General features: G+C 40.7%; 1 protein-coding gene across 4 annotated transcripts in view; it reads left to right on the top strand.

Annotated features, from left to right (window-relative positions):
* sema5a (sema domain, seven thrombospondin repeats (type 1 and type 1-like), transmembrane domain (TM) and short cytoplasmic domain, (semaphorin) 5A) overlaps positions 1 to 27655 on the top strand; it is a 148079-nt gene that overhangs the window by 99216 nt on the left and 21208 nt on the right. For all 4 annotated transcript variants that reach the window (XR_005622044.2, XR_016149226.1, XM_089125679.1 and 1 more), the window contains 2 exons: positions 9997 to 10144; positions 19694 to 19919. Coding sequence is in view for 2 of the 4 variants with exons in the window: in XM_089125679.1 (XP_088981805.1) it covers positions 9997 to 10144; positions 19694 to 19919 (374 nt within the window). In the remaining 2 variants the exon portion in view is untranslated. The remainder of the gene's footprint in view (positions 1 to 9996; positions 10145 to 19693; positions 19920 to 27655) is intronic.

Below are 27655 nucleotides of genomic sequence, written 5' to 3' on the forward strand. Positions count from 1 at the left end.
TCAGCGGATCAGGAAATACAAACACGAGGAAATGGAAATTATCTCTAATATCCAAGTTGTTTCTCCTAGACAGTGGTCATCAACTGGTTTTGTTTCAGGACCCAAGTGGCGACCAAAAACATCAACAAATTGTTAAAAAAAAGTCAACGAAACAGGACAGATTTGTTCACTTTTTTATAGCATACCATTTAGTTTGATCCTTAAAATCAATTGAAATTAGTAACCTTAAAATGAAAAACATTAAAATATTAAAATATTATAAACATAGCATGAACTGCATAGGCCAAAATATATGCAAAATTATTAACAATTTTGAAAATTCAGTCAGCATTTTTTTGTTATATATTTTTTTATAATTCTTTTATTCAGCAAGGATATATTAAAATGGCCAAAAATTACAGTAAAGATTTTTACTGTGTTACAATGTTCTTTTCTTTGAACTTTCTATTAATCAAAGATTCCTCAGAAAATTTAAAGTAGCACAACTGTTTTCAACAATGAAAATTATAAGAAAAGTTTCTTGAACAATCAGCATATTAAAATAATTTCTGAATACTTAAAAATGCCTAAGTTATGCATGATTAAAAAGTAAATACACTATTTTATTTTACATATACAGAGATATTTTGAAAGTATTGCAAACTGAGCTTGGGTTTGCTAAGATACTAAAGCCTGCAATCTCATTGGAAAATGTTATGGAATTGACCCTAGCTCATTGAAAAAAACAGAATGTCCATTTTAGGAGAAACTTCTCTAAGACAAAGTTGATACCTGTTTATTTAATTTATGTGTTTTGACCTGTGAAAGAGCTAGAGTAACTGCTGAGCAATAACATTTTCGGGACAGAACGTGCATGCAGCTTGCTTTTGAGTCGCCATAGAAACACTGACTTGGGCTTAAAACACAAAGCATATTTTTTTTCTGCAGGTGACTGTGAAGCAGAGGATATTTGCCACTTGCATTTTCCATCTCCTGGCCCTCGCTTACACTCTTTATCCAAGGAGCCGGGGCACTTGATGCCCTTAGTTGTCTAAACATAAAGACTGTGAATAATCAGCAGAAAAAGTTCTGGTGCAAGCTTTGAGTTTGGATCCAGTCTAGCTAGTCTATAAGCCCTTGCAAGTTTTTCACACCACCCATCCACTTTAATACAACACCTCGGCCACCCCTTGGTGCATAATGGCTGTGAAAACATATCCAGGGAGCGCGTCATGCCCTCAGTTTTCATTTAAGGTTGAAGGGAGCTGAATTAGCTCAGATGTGCTTTGTCATTCCCTTTAGCTGGACGCTGCTTTGGACCGAAATAAGAAAGCAACATTCCTGTTTTTGTTTCCACTTGGAGTGCTGCAAATTCTTTATAGTTTGGGGTCTTTTATCTGATATTGAAAGAAGCTTTGGATTCATTTGTTAGTACTGTGGGGAACTTTTTTCTTTGTGTCCTGCTCAGCCAATGGGCATCTGTTCAGATTTATTTAGCTCATATGTACAGTCACACTTTATTCCCTGTTCGCCGGACTGCTGCCAGATGGCAAAGTCTTCAGCACACCGCTCCACTGTGGCTCGGTCACCATGAGATGTCCTCCATGAGGGATAGAGAGAGGGAGTTAAAGTAAAATGAAAGTAATAGGATTAATTAAAGTAGTACTAATGTCAAATATGTATATTCTATCATCATTTACTCATTCTGACTTTTCATGAATCTGATATCACCACTTCTCTAATGAATTCCCATGACTGATTGGTTTTTGTAAAATGATCTCAGAAATCATTTTTTTACAGTCTTAGGTCATGCAAACTGAGAACTTATAGGTCCCAGAAAGTGGCCCGGTCCATAATTCATCCCTCATCCAAACTCATATATCTATCCCGGCACTTGGTGTCTGTAAACGCAGAACCAGCAACTTCCATCCATTTGTGCTCAGAAACTCTCCAAAACAAGACAGAACGCCTGAAGGCAAAGAACTGTCGTTGCAACACTCCAATACTTTGTTCTGCCTGAAATCCATTTGATAAATGAATGTATTTTTTTTTTTTTACAGGCTCCCTCATTCTTTTCATACACCATCTCAAATGTGCTATTAATTACCACTTTTTTCTTTTTCTTTTGATCGTTTGTTTCTTTTTCCTTATTTTCTGCCAGAGCAGGGGCAAACTTGTTAAACTTAGCAAATCCGATTTGAATGAACACTATTTGCATATGCAAATTGGCAGTGGGTTTCCTTTGGCTATAAATCTTTCTTATATGAATGTCTCAACTTTTTTATCGCCCGCGCTACATCATTCACAACAAGTTGCTGGGATCAATCAGGGACGTGTACTCCTTCCTATTTTTAAATGCTTTTTCTTTCTCTTATTTGAATCTGAATATTGTCTTATTTCCTAATTTGCACATATGCACAGATCATCAGACATTTTTGTTGAAGAACGCGGTTGCACTTTTAATAAGGTGAAATCTACAACTAGCATAATTTACATTGAAAGGAGGTGTTCCCTATCGTAGTCACTTCGAGTTACGTCAGAAGTGACGGAGATTGGGGGTTTCGCATAGAAAGCCAATCCTCTTCGAGTATTAAAACACGAGCCAATGGCATGCAATGCCTTGGGGCTGCGGAAATTTGCATAGCGTACTCCGCCCTACTCCGTGAGTATAAAAGGAGGAAGTGAACGCAACCGCAGTATGTTTTCGCTTCGGAGCCAAGAGAACCTCTTCACTCCTGAAAGCACTGTTCAAGACTCTTCGAGACGAGCGTCCTCTTCAGTGTTGGTGTGACGGCGGTACCCAGCGAGATTCTGCATCGCCTGCGATCTGAGCAGTGGTCTGCCAGACTTTGCGCTTCTCCCTGGTCGCTTCAGCGCTGAAAGAGTGAATTTCCTCCTCTCATTGAAAGAGCTGCACGCGCACGTCTTTTTAAAGACGGTTCGCCCGTGCTCTTCTGGGTGTGATTGATTTCTGTCGTCATCTGATGGTCACGATCGCTGCTTTGTATGCCTGGGCATTTCAGCATGCAGCAGCAGCGTTCGTGGATGACTCATTTTCCTTCTGTGGGAACATGACCATCTCTACACTGAGGTCGAGACTCAATGATCTCACTTGAGTGAGAGTCCCGGTCCCCCCCGCTCGATCGGTTTCCTCCATAGGGGGCCCGTCGACCCGGGGACCTGGTGATTTACGGTGATGGTGTGGGATAAGCCCCGACGATTCCTCGGGCCACACCTCCCGCCTCAGTGCGAGAGCCAGCGAGCGTTAGTTCGATTCAGTCGGTTGCTTCTTCGGTGGCACCGGCTGCTTCGGGCAGCGCTCCAGATGATGATGCGATGTCGATCACAGCATCACTAGGCGGGCTTGACTCCTCGGGAAGTGAGGATGCGGCCGCGTTGCCTCCCTCGGGAGCGTCAGCGCCGCCGTGTCTGATCCCGCGATGATGGCCGTGCTATCTCGGGCGTCCGTGAGCATCGGGTGGGGGTGGAACTCCGCCCCTCCCCGATCTCTCGCGGCTGAATAATTGGTTTTTGGGTAACGCTGCCGCCTTACGGCCACGGCCAACCCCAATTTCCTTTTTTCCCCGAGTTGCATGCGGAACTGACACGCACTAAAAAAAAAAAAAAAAAAGCGTGCTTAGTTCCCCGCCCTTCCTCCCCTCGGCGATGCGGCTGTCTGTGGGTACGCTGGGGCTCCCCCGGTCAACCGGCGGTTGCTCTCAGATGCCCCTCCAAAGCCTATGGGTTCTCGTCGTCTATGGCGGCGCGATTCTGTAGAGCGGCGGGACAGGCAGCCTCCGCCCTGCATATGATGAGCACCTACAAAGCTAGCTGCTCAGGAATGTGCACGAGGAGGTGACGGACCAAGCGAGCTGCGAGCCTGTCGCCTACCTTGTCCTTAAACGGGTCACGGAGGCGGTCGCTCGCTCCCTTGGTCAGGTGATGCCCACCGCTGTGGTCCAGGAGCATCATAATGTTCGGCGGTGCGGTCCAGGACTTTGCCCAGCACTTCTCGACCGCCTAGGAGCAGACGAAGGCGGTTTCTCTGCCCCGACGGCCAGCTGCTGCCTCCAACCAGCCGTCGGCTCGGACGCCTCCGCCAGCTCGCCGCCGAGGACGCCCCCCTGCGGCTCCCTTCCCTCCCACGCGGCCCCAGCAGCAGCCTTCAGCCGGTTCGCGTCGCGGAGGAGGCCACAGGTAAGCGTCCCAAGAAAAGAGCCCCCCCTCAGGCCGCGTGCCCCGCTAGATGCCAGGCGAAGCGATATTCCTGAGGCGGGCCGCTCAGTGGTAGTGTCAGGGTTTTTCTCAGGAGGCGGTGGCAGGGCCCCTCCTTCCCCGGTGGAGGGCCGGTGGAGAATCTTTTGTTCTAGCTAGCTCCCTGAGCTGGTTGAGGAAAAGCTGACACTGTCATTGAGCACACAGACTGGAATGAGCGCGCACGACGTCCAGTGCGTCGCCCCGTTCATTCCTCTCTGTCTCGGAGGGCGCGGAAGGGTGCGTGTGTCGTCCCCGGGCTACGCCAATCCCTTCCCCCTCTGTCGCCAGACCCCCGGCAGAACAGACCCCCGTGGAACGCTCTGCCTTCCCTGGTCTCTTCTGTCGGGGAGCGGGTTTCGACGGTGCATCCGGACGGGGTAACTCCTGCACGCATGCCGGTCGACCCGCCTCGCTGCCCCTCCGGGGGGACGTCTGTGGTTCGCATGACCCCGTTGGCTCACTTCCTGGAAGCCTGGCTAGCGCTTCCCGGGGTTCCCGCTGGGTCATCAGAACGATCGGATTCGGCTACGCGATTCAGTTCGCACGGTCTCTTCCCCGCTTCAGGGGAGTTCGCTCCACGATGGTTGGTGGCAATGCCCCAGTCTTGAGAGCGGAGATTGCGACCCTGCTGGCGAAGGGTGCAATCGAGACGGTCCCTCCAGCCGAGGTGAGGTCCGGGCTTTACAGCCCCTACTTCATTGTCCCCAAGAAAGACCGGTGGGTTACGACCGATCCTGGACCTGCGCATTTTGAACCGTTCTCTCCATCGACTACCGTTCAAAATGCTCACGGCCAAACGCATTTTCGAATGTGTTCGGTATCAGGATTGGTTTGCAGCGATCGACCTGAAGGACGCGTACTTCCATGGCTCCATTCTCCCTCGACACAGACCGTTTCTTCGGTTTGCCTTCGAGGGCCAGGCATACCAGTACGCCGTTCTCCCATTCGGGTTAGCTCTGTCCCCTCGCGTCTTCACGAAGATCGTCGAGGCAGCCCTTGTTCCCCTTCGCGAACACGGGGTTCGCATCCTGAACTATCTCGACGACTGGCTGTTACTAGCACACTCTCGAGCTCAGGTTTGCGAACACAGAGACCTGGTGCTACGGCACCTAGCCCGTCTGGGCCTTCGGGTCAACCGGGAAAAGAGCAAACTTTGCCCCGTGCAGAGGATCTCTTTTCTCGGCATGGAGATAGACTCGGTCGCCATGTCCGCGCAGCTCACGAACGAGCGCGCGCACTCACTGCTGGCTTGTCTTCGACAGTTCGAGGGCAAGAGTGCGGTTCCACTGAAACTATTTCAGAGGCTCCTGGGGCATATGGCATCCGCGGCCGCGGCAACGCCGCTCGGTTTGCTTCATATGAGACCGCTTCAGCTGTGGCTTCGCGATCGAGTCCCGAGGTGGGCATGGCATCGCGGCTCGCTCCGAGTTCCAGTGACTCCGACGTGCCGCCGATCCTTCTTCCCGTGGTCGAACCTCAGCTTTTTACGGACAGGGTCCCTATTCAGCGAGTTTCCAGGCATCTCGTTGTCTCCACGGATGCGTCTACCACGGGTTGGGGTGCCATGTGCTATGGGCATGCAGCCGCCGGTTCCTGGACAGGAGCCCAGCGCCTCATGCACGTCAATTGCCTCGAGCTGTTGGCAGTACGGCTCGCCCGGCACCGCTTCCGAGCGTGCTCTAGGGCCAGCATGTGCTTGTCCGCTCAGACAACACTACGGCAGTAGCGTACATCAACCACCAGGGGGGGTCTACGCTCGCGCCGGTTGTCGCAGCTCGCCCGCCACCTCTTGATATGGAGTCAGAAGCACCTGAGGTCCCTTCGTGCAGTTACATTCCTGGAGACCGGAACCGGGCAGCCGCGAGCTGTCCCGGGCCCGTCCCATCTCCGGCGAATGGCGACTCCATCCCCAGTCGGTCCAGCTGATTTGGGACCAGTTCGGGGAGGCACAGTTAGACCTGTTCGCCTCTCGGGACTCGTCCCACTGCGCCCAGTTATTCTCTGACCCGCGGCTCTCTCGGCTCGGATGCGCTGGCGCACAGCTGGCCACGGGGCCCACGCAAGTGTGCGTTCCCCCAGTGAGCCTCCTTGCACGGGTGTTGTGCAAGATCAAGGAGGACGAGGAGCAGGTCTTGCTGGTAGCCCCCTACTGGCCCACCAAGACGTGGTTCTCCGAACTCTTGCTCCTCGCGACAGCACCTCCTTGGCCTATTCCTCTGAGACCGGACCTACTCTCTCAGAGACGGGGCACTCTGTGGCACCCTCGTCCCGATCTTGGAGGCTGCACGTGTGGCTCCAGGACGGGACGAGGCAGGTTTGAGTTCGCTGCCACCTGCGGTGGCGGCAACCATCACTTCCGCAAGAGCGTCGTCCACGTGACACCTTTATGCGTTGAAGTGAAACCTCTTCGTCAATTGGTGTTCTTCTCGCTGAGAAGACCCCCGGAGATGTTCGATCGGAGTCATGCTTCCTTCCTGCAAGAGGGGTTGGAGCGCAGGCTGTCGCCCTCCACCCTTTGGATTATGTCGCGGCCATTGCCGCGTCTCATGATGCAGTGAAAGGTAAGTCTATGGGAAGCATGACCTGGTCATCAGGTTCCTGAGGGGAGTGAGGGGGCTAAATCCGCCTCCCTCCCCTCCTGCCCTCTGGGGACCTCTCAGTAGACCTGGGTGCTCTGCAGAGGCCTCCCCTGGAGCCTTTGCAGTCGGTAGAGTTTTTGCCCTGTCCTATGTGACAGCACTCCTGATTGCATTGGTATCCATCAGGAGAGTAAGGGACCTGCACGCACTCCCTGTTGACGAAGTGTGCCTGGAGTTCGGGCCGGCTTACTCTCACGTATTCCTGAGACCCCGGCCTGGATATATGCCCAAGGTTCCTACCACTCCCCTCCGGGACCTGGTGGTGAACCTGCAAGCGCTGCCCCTGGAGGAGGCAGACCCAGCCTTGGCACTGCTCTGTCCGGTACGTGCTCTCCGCACCTATGTCGACAGAACGCAGTGTTCCAGGACCTCAGACCAGCTCTTTGTCTGTCATGGGGGGAGCCAGAAGGGAAGGGCTCTCTCAAAGCAACGGCTGTCCCACTGGATAGTGGATGCCATTGCTTTGTCTTACCAGCAGCAAGGCCTTCCGTGCCCCCTTGGTGTGACGGCCCATTCCACTCGGAGTGTAGCCTCCTCTTGGGCTTTAGCGCACGGCGCCTCGCTAACAGACATCTGCAGAGCTGCAGGCTGGGCGACACCCAACACCTTCGCCAGATTCTATAATCTGCGAATTGAGCCGGTATCCTCTCACGTACTCGTTTCGGCCAGTTCTGGATCCGCTCAGGTGTCTTCGCTTGCTCGCCACTCCACTCCCCGGACTGGATAAGTGCGATATTTCCTCAGTTCTTCCATTGAAGTCTTGAGTCCTCCAGCACCGACGATGCGGGCACCACTGCGTTGCTCTGGATGCTAGCTAGGTGCCTCCATGCGCACGGTTCCCCATGGTAACCGTCTCATGTGTATTATCCACTGTAAGCCTCTCTGAGCATGTGTCTTCCCTTGGCAAGCCATCTGCCACCCCTGGAGTTTAAATCAGTAGCCACCTGCGGTTGGTACTCCAGTGTTCCATATGCGTTCCTATGTGGCCATATGTGTATCCTTAAGTCCTCCCTTCGGTAGGCAGCTGGTAGCATGTCCCCTTCGGGATATGTTTCCCAGTGTGCCTTGGTAATCCTGTGTCAAAGTCGGATCCCCAAAAAAAAAAAAAAAAAAAAAAAGGAGGTAAGGCTCGGGGGTTCAGTCTTTCGCAGGGCACTGGAAGACAGCTTGAAGATGGCGTGATGGCACAGACCCCCAATCTCCGTCACTTCTGACGTAACTCGAAGTGACTACGATAGGGAACGTCTCGGTTACGTATGTAACCCTCGTTCCCTGAGTAGGGAACGGAGACGTTACGTCTCCCTGCCACTTCTGCTGTATCGCTGGGTAGAGGCCGAGTTCAGTCTTGGCTCCTCAGCGAAGACATACTGCGGTTGCGTTCACTTCCTCCTTTTATACTCACGGAGTAGGGCGGAGTACGCTATGCAAATTTCCGCAGCCCCAAGGCATTGCATGCCATTGGCTCGTGTTTTAATACTCGAAGAGGATTGGCTTTCTATGCGAAACCCCCAATCTCCGTCACTTCTGACGTAACGTCTCCGTTCCCTACTCAGGGAACGAGGGTTACATACGTAACCGAGACGTTTTGTAGTGAAAAGAATGACAATGACTCAATGTAAGTAGTCTTAAGTAGATCTCTATGCACAGTCTGTCTATAAGCCATTTGTTCTTCATCCAAGTGCTAAATCCCCACTACATTCTCGAGATTGGTAGTGATGTATGATTTGCTACTTGTTTGGATGCTGTCAGTGCTGACCGCAAATAAAATGTAATTTAATTAGATGTCATGTCTTGACCTTTTATGGCATTTTGCGTGTTATAAAAACATGCTTGGTTTTAATATTATTTTAAGGTGGGGTAGGTTTAATTTCAATTAAATGAACAGCATAACTCGTATACGCCCTTGTTGGAAGTCTAATCTTGACATTAATTGTAAACCGGTTCCTCAAATCTGATCAACAAGAATGTATATAATGCTGTAAGGTTTGCTGGTTTCTGATTTCTGTTTAAACAATGCAATATTTTCATTCCGATTTTCATGAATGTCTGAAATGTTCATGAATGTTTTTTTAAAATAATGCACAATGCACAGAACAACATCTGTACTCATTTTTTTAAGGCATCACTGGCTCAGGATGTTTGAGGGCATTTTGTTCTGATTATGACCATTTCTTCAAAAGGATGCTGGCTTCATTTATAATTTGCTTCCTTTCAAAGATCCACTGATTGCAGTGAGACCACATGAGAGCTGGAACGATTGACTGTGTGTGTCCAATCATCATGCTTTATACCAATTACAACGACCTTTCAATTACAACTCCTTGTTCAACCCACGTGTCTGGGTTTGCAAGTGGACAGACGGGCCCAAAAAACCTCCTCTAGCTCTGCCTGCAGACCTCATTTGGATAAGACACAGGCCCATCATTGCTCATTACAAACCTAGGCATTTCCTACTCTTGGAGACCTACACATCTGCTAGCCAGTCATTATTGCATGTTTGCATTTCCTACATGTTGAATTAAACATTTTTTTCTTGATTCCTTGTAAACCTCTGATGCACTTTATTTCGATAATCAACTTTAGACATACTAACTATAGCAACTATATATCATTAACTACTGTAATGCCTATTCATTTGCAAGTGCAACTATATATCAACTAACTCAGAGTATGTTAGCAGATATTGATCAGTCTACTAATACTATAATCACTGATAGTTGACATGCAGTTCCAAAGTTACACAAAAGATTGGAAATTGTTATTTTAAAGTAAAACTATTTGTGATCTAATAGTCTGTGCATCAGAGGATTCATATTTTAGCATCAAGGCCAAGGATCTAATAGTTGAAGATTAAGTAAAACTATTTGTGATCTAATAGTTTGTGCGTCAGAGAATTCATATTTTAGCATCAAGGCCAAGGATCTAATAGTTGAAGATTGGAAATTGTTAATTTGAAGTAAAACTATTTGTGATCTAATAGTTTGTGCGTCAGAGGATTCATATTTTCGAAATCAAGGCCTTTGTTTTTATACATTATCAGAATGGGTGAAAAACTGGGAGATGGGTCTGTGGAAAAAAAACTTTATTTGCATTTTGAGATGTTTGTTTTAATCTTTCTTAGATATTGCAACGAGCACCTGCCCTGCCCCCCGCATGTCTATTGGTCAGCATGGTCTCCATGGGAACGCTGCACAGTTCCATGTGGCGGTGGGATCCAGTCGCGACGACGAACATGCGAGAATGGAAACGAATGCCCTGGATGCAGCTTTGTATGTCACGTTCATTTTACTTCTTAGCTTGTTTATGAGACCTTGATCTGAGCACCTCAGGAAATGGAAAGTGTGTTTGGTGCTTATAAATAGGTTCCATTGCTACAATATTACAAGAACTAAGAGTATAAGCATCATGGACTACCCTAACCCTATGGTGCGCATAATATCTTAATTATCAGACAGCAACATAGTCTTGGCCCAGATCCGGCCCATATCTGGGCCGTGTGGAATCCTAGTCTACCAGATGTGGGCCAGATTTGGGCCAACACTATGTTGCTGAGGCAAAAAATGTCTAAAACAGTGCACAAGTTGCACCTATTGCAAGTTTTTTTTCAATGGAGAACTATATCTACACCAACACTACTATACAGAAGTTTGGGGTTAAACTTTAGTGACAGAAATTAACACAAGGATGCATTCAATTGCTTAAAAGTGACAGTAAATACTTACATTGTTGTGAAAATATATTTTTTCATAATTATTGTTCTTATCTAAAAAAATGTATCATGGTTTCCACAAACATTTGAAGTAGCACAACTGTTTTCAACATAATGATAATAAGAAGAAATGTCTCTCAAGCTCCAAATTAGCATATTCAAATGATTTCTGAAGGACCATGTGACCAGTTAAGGTGCTGAATTTTCAGCTTTGTTATCAGAGGAATAAATAATATTTGTATATTTATTTTAAATTGTAATAATTTTTTCACAATATTATTGTATTTTTGATGAATGCAGGCGTGGTGAGCATAAAATACACTTTTCAAAACTTTCTTACCATCCCCGAACCTTTGAGCAGTATAGTACATGCACTAGTCAAGAGCATCTTACAATCCTAAAATACATATCCTCCTTTGGAAAGCTGGGAGGAACTTGTCTGGTGTGTTAGCCTTGTTAGAGCAAGCTGGGATTTTCCAGGCAAGCTGTGATATTCTTACTCCACTTTTAAACCAGTCACTCTCTCACTGCTAGTTTAGAATAAGTCCTGCTCACGTGACCACATTTCTCTTTCCATGCCATTCGTGGAAGTGGTTTGAATGATTTAAAGAATCTGGCACAGCTTTGAATACTTCATGTTCTATTTAAACTGTTTTATGAGGAATATTAACATCTGTCCAGTTAAAGAAATCAAGGCCGTCAACCTTTTTACGATCTTCGCCACTTGATTAATGGCACTATAAGAGAAAGTTCAGACGTTCCTGTGAATCTAAATGGCAAAGCTCTGTCATTTTAGCCTCAAGGTCAGCTGCCTCAGATCCGTCACCATGTAGACGACACCAAACACACCAAAGCATCATAGGAATGCCACAGAGCGTTCATGTTGATGTATATAATTATGTATGTGTGTGGGTACCAGGGTGGTGCGTTGCCTGATTTGGATTTTTGTGCTATTTTTGTGCCCTGTGAACACGAAGTTACATATCTGTTGAGCTGCTGATCTACTCAAAGAGGTAATACTGAGAACAGATGCTTTAAAAAGTAAGCTTCGTATTATTTTCTTTTACTGATGATTGCCAGACTTTGGCATGGGCCATACGTGCAAACAGCTGTTAATCGTTTTATGAAAAATGTCCCTTTGAAATACTAGTTGGTGGTTGTTTTGTCAGACACAATAAAAACATGATGTGGCTGAATAGCTGGTAATTGTACGCGGAGATCGTTTGTCACCTTGGTTGTAACCTCTCTCTAATGATAGTGATAAAGCTCTCAAGAATGTTGCCAGATGTCAGAGTAGACAGAAAATTAATAACGAGTACCTGGAAACCCTTAATTGGTTGTCTGTTTATGAGATCCTTCATATGTTCAGTGTAATTATGCTCTGATAATAAGACTCAGATATTACCATCACTTTGTCTTAGGGCAAGTGTATTTTCAGAATCAGCACAGCTGAAATCTGTGACAGGCTTGAATCTGTGAAGTGCACTGTTCAGTGTAAGGATTTACTTTTTTTCTCCCTTTCTTAGTGTTAATTAGGAAAGTAATGGAAAAAAAGAAGAAGGTGTCTTCTACCAAAAATATACTCTTCTCAAAGTGTACATACTGTAAATGGTAAATGGTAAATGGACTGCATTTATATAGCGCCTTCATAGACCTAATGGCCACCAAAGCGCTTTACATTTGCCTCACATTCACCCATTCATACACTCATTCACACACCGACTGTAATGTCAGCCAACACATTTCAAGTATAAACAATACTACTTTTTTTCTTCTATCCACTTAGAAGAAAACCCACTAGCGCCAATTTATGCATTCAAACGAAGGATATCCCAAACTGGCGATTATCTCAAAATGCCCTTGAAAAGTATCAATGGAAACGTAGTCGGTAATGGCTTAAAGTGAACATAAACAGTAGAGAAAGACAACGCATGTGTATCAGTATATTGGATCTGTGCAGCCTAACATTCCTGCTGCTGTCACTTTTTAATATTAATCAAACCAAGACAAATAACTGAATACGTTTTTTTTGTGATTTTAATAAGGATTAACCTTTATTAAATTTGTACAGTGAAGATTATATGCAGTGTTGTTTGTAAATTTGATTACTTTTATTCAATTTCTGTACCTGAAAAACTTGAAAATCACTGATTATTTAATATGAATCTTTGTAGTATTGTATTTATTTATTTTTTGCTATTGCTTGAAGTTTGTTCTTGTTCTCCAAGGCCTCTTTTTGGATGGTTTGTCCAAATAGTATGGTCATTTGTGCAATTATTCTGATTCAGTCATTCAAAATGCACTCAAAATGCACTGTATAATAGATTGCACAAGCAAAAAAGTATTTTATTTCTTATCAAGGCCGTTGTGTACCTTGTGTGCGAGTGTGTAGTTCAGAAGTTTTATTTCTTGTGATCACATTTGGACGGTCCTCCGAGAGTTCTTGAGTTTATTAATTTCTTCTGAATATATTTCAAACTACTACATAAAACCATCCACGACCCATAAAATTTCTGCAACCCATTTCTCTACGGTGACTGTGCAGCGTGGGTATTAATGTGGTCGTAGAGAGACAAGTTTTCTCCAGGGAGTTTGAACATTCCCAAATGACAGCATTTTTTATTACACCCCCTGACTAAGTGTATCGTGCTCCGTAGTCTTGCCTGACTGATTGTGTGCTTTTCTGTACTAATAATCGAGACTATTTGTCTTGATGGTCCATTGTGGAACAGCCAGCTGACGTGTCTCTGGTAATGAATGCAATCAACGACACCTGTAATCAGGGCCGTGCAGAGACCTCTGTAGGGGCAGGTGCTCAAAGTATAAAATGGGGCACATGGAAACAAGGCTTTATAGGGCTGTGCTCAAAATATCAATACAGTAATATATCAATACAGATGATTCTGCATCGATACAGCAGCAAATGCATTGATGCAGTTTTGAAAAAGAACCAGAACAGAAAAGACAAATTTAAAGTTTAAAAAAAAAATAATAATTGATGTGCTCTATATATAACTCTGGGATTAGAAACTGAAGCATCTTAAGTTGTTCCAACCTGATGGCTTTTTCTTCTCTGTTATACAGAATAATAAAGAACAGCTGTTATAGTGAACTGTATAGGACAAAATCAACCTGGCCCATGTTTCGTGCAGTACAGTATAGTTTTATTTAATGGCATATCAGCATCTGTGGCTATTTTCATGTCAAAAACTGATTTACAAAAATACAAGAGTTACATTTTATACAATGAAAATAAAAAACAAAGCAAACAGAAACAGCAATTAATACTTTACAAGATTTTTAACATTAATGTGATGCCTGTTCTGGTAAATTCTTACTTTAAGTCCTTAAGTGAGTTTGCTGCCTTTGCTGTTGATGTTGTTACTGCTGCTGCTGATACTGCTGGAGTTGATCTGAGACTGTAGACATTAAAATAAACAGAAATATAGGGTATTAGCTGAATAAACCATTTTTATGTGACCATGACAAGATGTAAAGATTGCTGACAGTGTTTGGAACTGGCTCACTAGTTCACTGACCTGCTAAAGCTACAGATTCTGCCCAGGCTGCTATAGTATAATAATACAATAATAGAATAGTAACGTTACTAGGGCAGATGTTCACAGAGGCTTCTGCACACAAAACATAAGATACTGGTAAGCCTATGTGATAACTTACCAGAGTTGTGATAATCATTTTTATGTGAAAATATTTTTTTATAAATACTGTAATAATAATAATAGTTTAAAGTACAAATAATAGTTTTTAGTCAAATAACACCCCTCCACGCCCGTGAAACTTTTCTCCCTCAAACAGCAAGCTAACGTTACTTCTACAGCCTACACACAGCAATACAAACAATATCTCTCTGCATGCTCTCTTCACGTCGTTCTAGTAAAATAATAATAATAAGTAAACAAACATCAAAATCACTTCGATGAGAATAAAACACCACTTACCAGCAGCCGCAAGAGTTGAAGATATCCTCTGGGAATGCGCGATTGCGCGTAGCCGCGCGAAATTATAAAATGCGCGTGCAGCGTGAGGAATCAGGTGAAAGGTCATCATGTGGGTCATTTTATTTACGGCTAAATTATTATTCATTTATTTTACTACTAGTTAGATGGGGCAGGCATCCACAAAAGTGCCTTTAAATACAAAAAAAAGGAGAGGAAATTTTGTCTTGACAAAAGGGCACTTTGGGCACCAAGGGGCAAAAGGGCAGGTGCTCGAGCACCCAACGCCCCCCCCTCTGCACGTGCCTGCCTGTAATGGATTGAAGTCTGTTGTTTTCAGAAAAAAAAATCTATCTCTGTGGAGTCGGGGGGCATATAGTGTCAAAGTTGGGAGCCGAAGAATGGCCAATTACGTTTCAAAACACACATACTTGCTGATACGCTGCATTTTTTTTGTGTGTGTGGACACAAAGGATTGAGGATTGTGTGTGTGTGTGTGCAAAGTGGATGTAATGATGTTAGAAAGCTCCAGAGAGCACGGGTGGGATTACTCATTAGTCAGCAGATGTCTAGAGACTGAACGGGCACTGGCAGGGCTTCATACAGGGCATTCCCTTAATCCCTGCCTCCACTACCCATAATGCATTAGTGACGGATGAGAACTGTATGCAATACAGTAATTCTGAGGATGAAAAATATACTTGGGGAGTGCGACGTCTGAAAAAGATGGAGAGAGAAGGGGGATAATGAATAGATTATCGGCGGGAAAAACAAGAACGGAACAATAGAGAATTAGGGAAAGGAAGAGCACGATAGAGTGAGATGGATGGAGAATTATAGAAATGAAAAACGTGAGCAGGATGAGTAATGGAGCGGAAAAAAGGGAGTGGGAAAGAAAGCAAACAATCAGAGAGGCTGCATTATACACACGTAACATCATTATCGACGGGGAAGCATGATTGATTTTGCTCGGTTTAGGTCGTGTCATGTTTTCACATTTCAGACATCACGGGAGGCCCGGTGCACAAGTATCAGGCTGCGTACACCAGTGTTAAATCACCATTATAGAGTGCTGCACATATGTAGGCATTCGCCCAGCTGGTGAGAAAATCTACCTCATTGAATCCAATGTAGCATCAGCACCGCGGGCCGATGTGTTTGAGTGCTTTCTGCTGCATTATCACTTTCACTTAATTCCCTCGAAAAGGAGATTTTTGCAGTCTTGCTTTGTAGCGAATGGAAGTTTATGAATTTTCTGATGGCTGCTTATAAGGTGTTTCATTGGAAACCGAAAGACTATCAATTTTTTTTATTTTTTTCGGGGATGTTGAGGGAAGGTGTGATATTACTTTTCTAAGTGATCAGACTTTTAAGAGCAGACAATTTCCTCTCCGATAATACTGAATTGTAATCTATTGTAATCCACATTTGTACATTAATGTAATTTTATATATCATCATACTTTTATTGCAGACTCAAATGGGTTCAAAATGTAAAAAAACAAAAACAAACAACAAAAACAGAACTATATATGTATATTGTACCCATGAAGAAAACAGCTTATTACGGAAGAGGATTAGGGCCAAGCAATAATAAAAAAATAAATAAAACCATCTCAAGATTAAAGTCATTATAATACTAAATTAAACTTGTTAAATTTCGAGAAAGGAAGTCGAAATACAATATAGAGAATAAACTCATTAAATATCGAGAATAAAGTCATGTTTCGAGAAAAAAAACTCGAAATACAATCTTGAGAATAAAGTCGTTGTGTTGCGAGAAAAAAAACTCACTAAATTTCGAAAATAAAAAGTCGAAATAATCGTGAGAATAAAAAACTCGAAATACAATCTTGAAAATAAACTCATTAATTTTCGAGAATAAAGTCGTGTTGCGAGAAAAAAAACTTTCGTTAAATTTCGAAAGTAAAAAGTCGAAATAATCGAAAGAATAAACTCATTCAATTTCGAAAAATTCAATTTCGAAAAATTAAGTCATTGTGTTTCGAGAAAAAAGTCGAAATGAAATGTAGAGAATAACGCATTCGATCAGTGTTCATTGCATAGCCTACTGATAGAGGACATGTCTAACATGGATCACTAGTCGAGCTATATTTTAAACTTTATTTCAGTAACAAAGAAATACTATCAACTTTAGCAGTAATGTATTGCATTAAAAGCGTCACTGAATTTGCCCGTGCAGAACTTTACTGATAAAAGACGTTTGAGCCGTCACTTGAACAACGAACTCTTGAACAAAAAATGCACTCTGGCATATGGACAGCTATGATCAATTAAAATCGTACGGCATTGCCAATGGCTGTATGGTTAACTTACAGTCGTTACATTCTGTGCATGGAGGCGTACACAACCACGATCCTAAAGTAATAGCCAGTTAGCTACTTCATAAAAACAGTTACTGGCATAGGAGGGTGTCCCGAGAGCTCCGCACGGACATGGGGACCGAAAATGTCAGTGTGGCAGCAATGCAAAGGATTTTACAAAGTAACCATGGAGACAGTTTCTCGAAATGACTTTGTTCTTGAAATTATTTATTTTTTAAATAGTTGTTTTTTTTTTCTTCTCGAAACACAACGACTTAATTCACGATATTTAATTAGTTTATTCTCAAGATTGTATTTCGACTTTTTTCTTGAAATTCAGCGATTTTTTTTCTCGAAACACAATGACTTTATTCTCGATATTTAATGAGCTTATTCTCAAGATTGTATTTCAAATTTTTTCTCGAAATTTAACGAGTTTTTTCTTGAAACACAATGACTTTATTCTCGATATTTAATGAGTTTATTCTCAAGATTGTATTTAGACTTTTTTTCTCAAAATTTAACGAGTTTAATCTTGCATTATAATGACTTTAATCTCAAGATGGTTTTATTTATTTTTTGTATTATTGCTTGGCCCTAATCCTCTTCCGTAGCTTATAGCCTAAATCACAAAAAAAAAAATATATAATTTTTTGAAAATGTAAAAATGCAGAAAGTTTTCTGTTATGGGTAGGTTTAGGGGATAGAATATATATTTATCTCTCGGAGTGAAGAAATAGGTCTATACTATTTTAATGGCATGTTTACATATCTATATGTATTACAGCTTGTAGTTGTAGTTTGTGGAGGCATCCAGACGAGGGTAATGGTACCTTATAATTACTGAGTACCTCGTTTAGCTTTTGTGCTCTGAGAGAGTGCAGTCTACCGTTAACATTTCACTATGCGTACTCACACAAATACAACACTAACACCCAACCCTCTTTTGTCTCTGAGAAAACATACTGCAAAAATCTCTGCATGGTAGAACATTTCTAGCTGATGTGTTGATGCTCACTGAGGTAAAAAAGCACTGAGTAAGCTGATTTGATTTCGTAATATTTACCATCGTTAAATATTAACAAAGAAAGTGTGAAAACAAAAGCAGGTGTTCAGAGCGCACTGTAAACAATGCCCAAACTTTTCTATATCTTTAACCTTGTCTATCTGCTCTTCATCCGTGGGAGAACGGAGGTGAAAAGGGACGAGTGGAGGGAGGGAGGGGAGGTGAGATGAGACAGACGTCTGAGCGCTTCACATCAGCTCTCCCTCCGTCTGACAGATTGACGGATGAACAAAAAGAACTTTTATCTTATTTTTCCAAGGTCTGGCAGTCATTCAAGGTCTATTAAGCATAAATAAATGCTGTGAGAATGTGAGCTCCCCACTCCACCAAATGAACACATATGATTTACAGGAAATCTATTGCTCCTTGTTTCAAGACGATTTATTGAGATGTCATGACATGAATCTGACTGCCTCAAGTGCTAGACATTGGTATCAGAAGACGCTCTATGTTACCATAAATCGAAGGATTCAAAGCTGGTACAGATCAAGGATACAGCAGTGTGGATGTCATATCAATTACAGAAATGCTATAAAACAATCAGGAATTTAAGAGGTTAGATTTGTCCCCGCCGAACTAGGACGAGACGTTAGAACAGACAGCACAGCTGAAACTCGTTTTAACTGTCCCATGGTAGTAGTGACAATTTTTGTCTTTTTTTGTCAGTCATTCGAGGTTCCATTCAAATCGAAATGTAATTTGAGCTTCTGTTGGATGTACTCCATTATTTATTCCCTCATATTTCAGTTTTTTTTTTCTCCTTGAAGGCCATAAATTAAACTTGATCAATGACCTTTTCTGCCTGACTTGTTTGTGACTTGCCTTGTTCAGCAAAGAGTGCGATGGATATATTTCATAGGCGCCTGCAAAATAGCAACAAATCACCAAAGCGACTTTCTCAGCATAAATGCTATACATACATTAATATATATAGTATAGTATACATTATTCATACTTGTATACATATCTAAATGTAAAATATATATAGTATTTTTTATTTGATAACATATGTAGATGTATGTAGGTATATAAATTATCTATACGTCTAATTATATATTTTAGATAAAATAAAAACATACAATTATATAATATATATTCATGATTTATAAATACATGAAGTATTCAATGAAATGTACACATATATAACACATTTTAAAATATATATTTAATTTTTTGATATATATTATACAATATTTATTTTATACTCTATAAATACATAAAATATGAATACAGTTGTATTAAATATAGGGGTGTAACAATACCCTTGTCACGATTGGCACGATTCATACATATATAACAATACTAAACTCATGATAGAATATAATTGCGATGCTCCACGACATGATAAAAGGTTAACAAAAAATGTACTGTTGTTTAAAATGCCAAATTTGATATTTAATTGTGTAAATGAATAGGCTTGGACTTGCTGATTACCCAATGCACAGGACAATGGTAACACCAGAATAAATACTGTATATTCATGATTCTGAAGCTGAAAATACAGAATTATTTTAGACAAACATGCTTACACTCACTCAATTACGCTTTCACTCACTAGATACTATATTTGGCATTATCAGGACCCACAAATATTCCCCCAATGCATTATTATACATTATTCAATGTTATACTAGTTTAATGTACTGTAGTATTGACTCTAAAACTATCCATGATAAACATCGTTGCATTTTCTTATTGTGATACATTGTGACACGATATATTGTTAAAATACAATCATATAATATATGTTGGTGTTTTGCACAGGAATTCCAGTCCTGTAATACCCTCCCTTGCCCGGATCTAAAGAAGACCACTCCCTGGACACCATGGACGCCGGTGAATATCTCGGACAATGGCGGACACTACGAGCAGCGCTTCAGGTACACCTGTAAGGCGAGAGTGCCGGAGCCCAACCTGCTGGAAGTAGGGAGACAGCGGATTGAGATGAGGTACTGCTCCAGCGACGGATCCACTGGATGCTCCACGGATGGTGAGATCTCATTCCGTCTCTCTTCCCTGCGATCCTTCATTTGTCACTCACCCTTTTCCTTTTCTCTGCTCTCATCTTGCTTTTTCTCCCTGTGTCTTTGATGAAGTGAGCCAGCAGTGACTTTGAGGCAAGACACTTGATCTATTTGTCAATCAGCGGAAAGACAACATGATGTGCTCTAGTGCTTCTCTCTTCTTTCACTCTTTCTCTCTCTTTCTCTCATCTATGTGGAGACTTATGTCTTACCAGACACAAGTGCTCTTGGCTGCATTGTGCCTCCGGGAGACGTGAGGAACATGCTAGTTCACATCAAGTATTAAACAACCCCAGCTCAAATAAAGTAATAAAAGCAAGCAATCATATGAACACCACTTAAAATATAACAATCAGCTTATGTCCATATTATAACAAATGCCTGGAGAAGGCACCAACAGCATGGTGAGTGGTTATTACATTTTACAGATCAAATCCTTGTTTAATATTCGCCAAACATTTTATTAAATTGTCCACTTAATCTATAATATTTGTTCACTTTTTTAGGATAGAAATGCTACAGCCACTGTAATTTCATAAGCAAGAACACAGACATAAAAACATGCAAACTCAGAGCAAGTGTTTAGGATATACTTTTATTTTTAAATCACAATGAACAATTTGCATATAGAAACATATTGATGTATTCTGCTGTTGGCGTAGGTTTATAAACAACTTACAAATCTTATCAAAATGATAATGTGATATTGATTTTGTTTTTTAAAGGGGTCGTGAACTGGCTTTTTAAATTTTATTATATTGTTGTCTGAGGTCCACTTATGACGTTCGCTTGGTTTTGGCATTCAAAAACATCAAAATGAATAAGTAATAGGCTATTTTCTGAAAAACGCTCGGTTTTTATGGGCGTCTCGCACTCAAGACTTGGAAGTAAACGCCCACTGCTGTGAGTGGATAACAGTTTTGCATTATAATGAGTTTCAACTCACCCGTCGATGCACTTGGGGGAAATTGTTTTGAAAACGTCCAATGTTGTAAAATGGCAACCGGAATGATTCGCCCATATATGTTCGACCCAGAGTGTGTTGCACAAGTCCTGTCAGACGGCACAGCACCATTCTTTAATCTTAATCGGTCTGCAAATCCAGTTGTTTACAAAACAATCCTCAGTGAAATGAAGCAAACAGACGGTTTTACCCTCATCAGCTGGAACGTCATTAAAAATAAAGTCTAACCATGCTTTCCTATTGGAATCCAGAGGAAGCATGTGCAGCGACTGTCTTCTTCCACAATATTTTGTATTGCTCGCTCGGTAGCTCGATCAAGTTTGTTATCACGAGGTAGGCCTATGTAATTGATCTATGCGTGTAATGCGCGAATCGGTGGGCGGGGCTAAACCGGCCGTGTTGAAGTAGGCGTTGATCTTCTTCTGCGGGGGTGGTGTTTTATCCTCTTTGACGTCATAGTTCCCCACTTTGAAAAACGAGTCGTTTGCTGAGCTTGGTGTCAATAAAAGCTTTTATTGGACTAACAAGAGCGTTTTCAGTTCTGAGACTAACAGGATATTCTTATAATATGATGACCCCTTAGATGTCAAAAGCTCAAGGAAAATTTGATTTCTCAGTTCATCAATTAACATACGTGCAGAACCGTGGGGCCTGGTCCACACAGATCACGGATCAACTAAGATCGTCACCCCGTTAGACAAAATAATCAAATATTCGAATATCCATTAAAATTGTATTGTTAAATAATGCCAATTTAAATGTCACCAAGCCAATGTTAGCAGATTAACACAAGATTTGGCATATTTGTGTGAATGACTAGTTTGTATTAGAAATAATTATATACTGTACAAGTAGGCTAAAGCTTTGCACCACATGCCATTGTTTTCCAAACAAAACTATTAAGTGAACATACATTTAATATAATATGAAATATTACATTAACAAGCTACACTATCTAAAGCCAATTCTTTTAGAATTATTCATGCAAATCAGAGAATGTTATTTCTCTCAGTGGTTGGGGGGGGATTCTTCCATGTACTTAATTTGATTTCTTTTCCTCCCTGCATGTCTGCAGCTGCATTTGGATCGCACATCTGTGAACTAGTTGTGGTTTGTGAACAAGCTGTTAACTGACGAGTTATGAGAGTCAAAGTGGCACAGAGGTATATAACGGAAATGCAGTGAAAACCCTGTAACAGTAAATTTGGTTTGCGAGTGATGTTTATAGACACTCATATTCTACAGTGAAGCTCTGATCTTCAACAGACGTTTACTAAGAGATGCCGCACACAAAGCTAATGACTAGAGCTATTTTTTGGTATTTTCCATCGAACTAATTTCCATTTTGTTTTACGAGCGAATGAGCTAAAATGACAAAAGAAAGAACATTCACAGCCATAAAGAACCGCACTGCAACATATCATTTGCCAATTTGTTGAAAGTCTTTTTGTTGCAGTTAAATGCAAAAGAGCATGAGATGATTCATTACACACACACATACATACAAAAATGCATAGGTAATATTTAGGGCTCTAGCATCGTTTACAGACTCTCATATTTCATAAGAGCTGCATCAGTATACAACATAAATATTAAGTGCCCAGCAAATCCATGATTAATTTCTGCATTTCAACCATTATTTAGTTTGAAGCACCCAGCTATAACGCTGCATGGCCTGTCGTGACAGATGTTTCTTCTAAGGGCTTTTGGACAGTTGTTAACTTACTGCATATCGTACCGAGGAGGCCTAGTCCCATAATCACCTCCACACTAAAGATGTGTGTTGATGTCAGTGAAGCCACAAGGGAAGATGTCTTCTGAAACGAATGGGCTGCCACTTGGCCAAGATTTAGCCTCACGTCTCGGCTGGCCCGTATTGATTTGAATCCGTAAGCCCCATGCCTGTGTGAAGAGTGTGATAAACCACAGTGTCTCATTGCATAGAGTTCATGTGGAAAAATCTAAATTGGTGGAAGGAAGGTATGTGGTTGCATCAAGGGTTCTAAACTCGCTCACTAATCGGGCATATGCACAAATTTGTGTGTATTGATTCATCATTCATGAATCGTGATTAAATGTATCACTAACTAAAACTAAAATGTATTAAAAATGTACAAAAAATGTTCGTCCAAAAATGAATTATGTCATAATCTCGTTTCACACATGTATGACTTTCATAATTCTGTGGAATATAAAAGAAGATAATTTGAGAAATGATCTGTTTTTTATCTTCTTACAATGAAAGTCTATGGTAAATAAAACAGTTTGGTTACCAACATTCTTCAAAATATCTTCTTTTATTTTAAGAGTAGAAAGAAAGGCATACAGGTTTGAAGCAACGGACACGACATAACACAATATAATATAAAATATAAAACAATATTAATTTCTTATTTATTGATCCGCACAACATAACACTTTTTGACTTTCTCAGTTTGTGTAAATCTTCTTAGGGTTTAGAGTATTTATTCATTTTTTCCCACATTCACAGAAATTTTCTCAATAGAATTCCTAAAATTATAGTGTGGAATAGCATATTTTTTTAATAGAGGCACATTGTAATGCAGTTACAACGTTCCCCAGCTGCACAACTGGGGTTTAAACCCTTCTGTTAATAAGTTAACAGAATTAAATAAACTGTTAAATAACATATTGGAGATTAAAAAGATTAGTCAGATTTATCAGATTTGTCTAATTTTAAATAACAGCCCATTCTCATCCCAAGGCGTCATCTAACTGACGCTTTTGACCATGCGTCAACATCTGACGCACATGACACCCTTTAGCGTCAATATGAGACGCGCCTCCTAGTGGTCTAACCCTAACCCTACACCTGACCTAAACCTACCCACGTCATCTAACTGACGCTAAAGGTTGCCATGTGCGTCGGATTTAGACGCATGGTCAAAAGTGTCAGTTAGATGACGCCATAGGATGAGAATGTGTTGTAAATAAACACAAAAAAGTACTTGTGCTATGGTTAAATAAATGTTCAGTGATATCTTACAAAGATTTCTGAATTTTGGTGCAATTCTTTTCTTCTATATAGTTTCGATATGCAACGCATTCTCATCCTAGGGCGTCATCTAACTGACGCTTTTGACCATGCGTCTAAATCCGACACACATGGCAACCTTTAGCGTCAGTTAGATGACGCGGGTAGGTTTAGATCTGGGGTAGGGTTAGGGTTAGACCACTAGGAGGCGTGTCTCATATTGACGCTAAAGGGTGTCATGTGCGTCGGATGTTGACGCATCAAAAGCGTCAGTTAGATGACGCCTTGGGATGAGAGGGCTGCGATATGGCAACTGTTAAATACACTTCGTCATGCTGACATGTGTGGATGTATTTAAAACTGTTACAACTAGCCTGGCGATGAAATTTATATGTTTCATTTAATGTGTGTGTGTATATATATATTTAAATTGTACACTACTTTTTTGTAAACTTAGTGGACATATGTCCTTGGATACAAAATAGAAAATCTCATTGTCAGTGATTCTGGTCACAAGGTTCAGCTGTAGATGAACTGAGTTAGCAGGTCTCTGGAAGTCACCTTGGCTTTTTCAATTAGAAATCTTGTACTTTTCTATTTTGTCTAGCCTTTGAGGTTTAAGCCTCTTTCTCTGCTTAATATCAACATTATGAATGAATTAAGATTTGTAGTATCAGCCCTGGCTGACATTTTCAGATTGGAAAGACATTTGATGTCAGTCTTTGTGAAGATAAGGTTCCTTGATTTCTCTGTCTTTTTTGAAGCAAATGAAAGAAATTATCAGTGTCCGCAGCAGCTGTTCGTTATTTACACACCGGTTCAGGAGCTTTGCTTAGTGATCTGCAGTCGGTTTACTTCATTATAATGAATAGATTAACCTGAATAAAAATATAAAACATTGTCAGATAACTACATCACTTTCATTGGTAAACTGTCGGCTGTATTTGTTTTAACCTTGATGGTCATCAGTTCATTTTTCCTGCATTTATAAGTTTGAACGTTCTGTCCTCTAAGATTATTAAAGGTACAGCTGGTTGGCGGTCAACATGTCATCTGACAAATTTCTGCCAGACAGTTTACATGGTTCATGGTTTAAAAAAAAATATATATATATAAAATAAATATAAAATATATATATATAAATAAAAATAAAATGAAATATAAAATGTTTTTAAACATTGATATTAATATAAAATGTTTCTTGTGCAGCAAATCAGCATACTAGAATGATTTCTAAAGGATCACTTGACACTGAAAACTGGAGTAATGATGCTGAAAATACAGCTTTGCCATGACAAGAATAAATTACATTTTAAAATATTTTACAATTTTAATGTTTGTAATATTTTTGATCAAATAAATGCACTTTTGGTGAGCATAATGGACATTAAAACCCAAACTTTTGATTTAATATCCATAGCAACCCAATATCTGTTGTTGCGTTGCTCAGTTTTTTGAGCATCCCGTCCTGTTTTTAAGATGCTCTGCCCATCTTGAGAGACCTCTGGGTTTTGCTCTTTTGTGATCCATCTAGCCGTTTTGAAACAGAAGAGCGTGTCTAATGCAAATGCCTCAACCCAAGGGGAGTTCTTTACCTTTACCTTTACAATACAGCTCCATTTTTCTTTTAGAAGTGCAAGTGCAAGTGTTTAACGCTTAACCTTCAGTACAATAAAAAATCAATACATGCACCATTATGTCTATTTGTTTGCCGGAGTAATGGATAGAGTGGAAATGTTGCCTTACAGTCAGGCTACTTATCTTAAAACCTTGAGTTTCTTCAGCAGCATAAGCCAGAGGCCGTAACTGATGATGGCCCGGGGTTGTAATTTGGCTATGAGTGATGCCTTCATTTGTCTCTGAAACAATAGCACATCATTTTAGCATGTGACTTTAGCACTTTTTTCTCATCTAAATACCATGCTGCAAGGACGGCTCTCTCTTTCCATCACTATCTATCAGTCTTTTTTTCTTTCTTTCCTCCTCCTTTTCTCTGAGAACCATCTCCAAGGCTATTTACTGTCGGTTCCCCACAGATCTGCCATCAGTTAGAATCCTACTCCGTGTGAGATTCTGCAGACCTTAGGATCTCAGCTGGCAAATTTCTCTGTGCTGCATTACACACACGTCCTTGGATACAAAATAGAAAATCTCACTGTCAGTGATTCTGGTCTCAACCTTTTACAGTCAGGCTCAAAAGTCACATCTGATAATCTGGGGTTCAAAATTAAATATAAAACTGAATGTAAACTGATAGTTTGGGAACTAAAAACATGGGAGATTTTGAAATCATGTTGGAGATGATCAGGTTTTACACAAACTTGACCAGTTTTTGCATCTCTTGTTGTTAAATCAAAACAGACACAAGTTAAATACGATTTGAAATTCATGTTAACTTTTCAATTCTGTTTTTCTCTCAAATTGTTATTTAACAAACTTTACTTAATACTTCTAAAATGTACATATTTGTCTCTTTGAACTATTATACTTAAATCAAATGAATTTAATTTGTAATCTAATAACAAATTATTCTTAATAATTACAAATAATTTATAATTGAAAATACACTTTTTAATAATTACAGATTAATATAATTGATCATTTAAATGCTTAAATTAGAATAATATAATTTACATAAAATTATATTTAATGATTAAAATCTAATATAATTTTCTCCTTAAATATGGAATTGTTTAAAAAATACGAATTAATATAATTTTTAATTTTAAAATGATTAAATCATATTACATGAGTTATTAAATTATATTATACTGCTAAAAATTCCATCACATAATTGAATTACATTTTTAAATATATATAAAAATAGAAAACAGTAATTTAAAACTTTAATAATATTTTCCAGTATTAATGTTTTTACTAATATTTTTCAGTATTAATGTTTTTACTTTTAATATAATTGATCATTTAAATGCTTAAATTAGAATAATATAATTTATATAAAATGATATTTAATGATTAAAATCTAATATAATTTTCTCCTTAAATATGGAATTGTTTAAAAAAATATGAATTAATATAATTTTTCATTTTAAAATGATTAAATCATATTATGAGTTATTAAATTATATTATACTGCTAAAAATTCCATCACATAATTGAATTACATTTTGAAATATATTTAAAAATAGAAAACAGTCATTTAAAACTTTAATAATATTTTCCAGTATTAATGTTTTTACTGTTTTATATCAAATAAATGCAGTTTTGGTGAAGACTTCTTTCATTTTTTTGCTTCATCTAGCCGTTTTTGAAGATAAGAACATATTACATAAATCAAAAAATACAAACATTTTTAAGAGTGGTCTCAGACTTTTGGCCTGCACTATTTCTGAGCACTCCACACTGTTCAGTTGACCATTGGTTTCTCATTTACCTCTTGCGACGCTGGAACGCTGTATATCACGGTAATTATATTTGCATAGGCGTTAACCACCCACCATGCAGACCCATCAGGGAGTCGATTCTAATTGCCCACCCCCTAACTTTTAATAAGCGCTGGTGACTGCGAGACAGTTTACGACAGCTCAGGGGAATAGCGTAAAAGCCACACTCCTAATCCTCAAGAGCTATTCATTTTCTTGATTGTGTGGGATATAATGCCACCCATCTCACTCAGCAGATGTACCACTGATCTTATTGTCTCGCACATCACAGAATCTGGGTCGGGAAAGTTCAGAGCGGATACTTTAGCGCTGACTGTTTCAAAGTTTTTAATCGTAATT

The sequence above is a fragment of the Pimephales promelas genome, chromosome 22, assembly GCF_988280905.1.
Source record: "Pimephales promelas chromosome 22, fPimPro1.hap1.1, whole genome shotgun sequence".
Taxonomy (NCBI): Eukaryota; Metazoa; Chordata; class Actinopteri; order Cypriniformes; family Leuciscidae; genus Pimephales; species Pimephales promelas.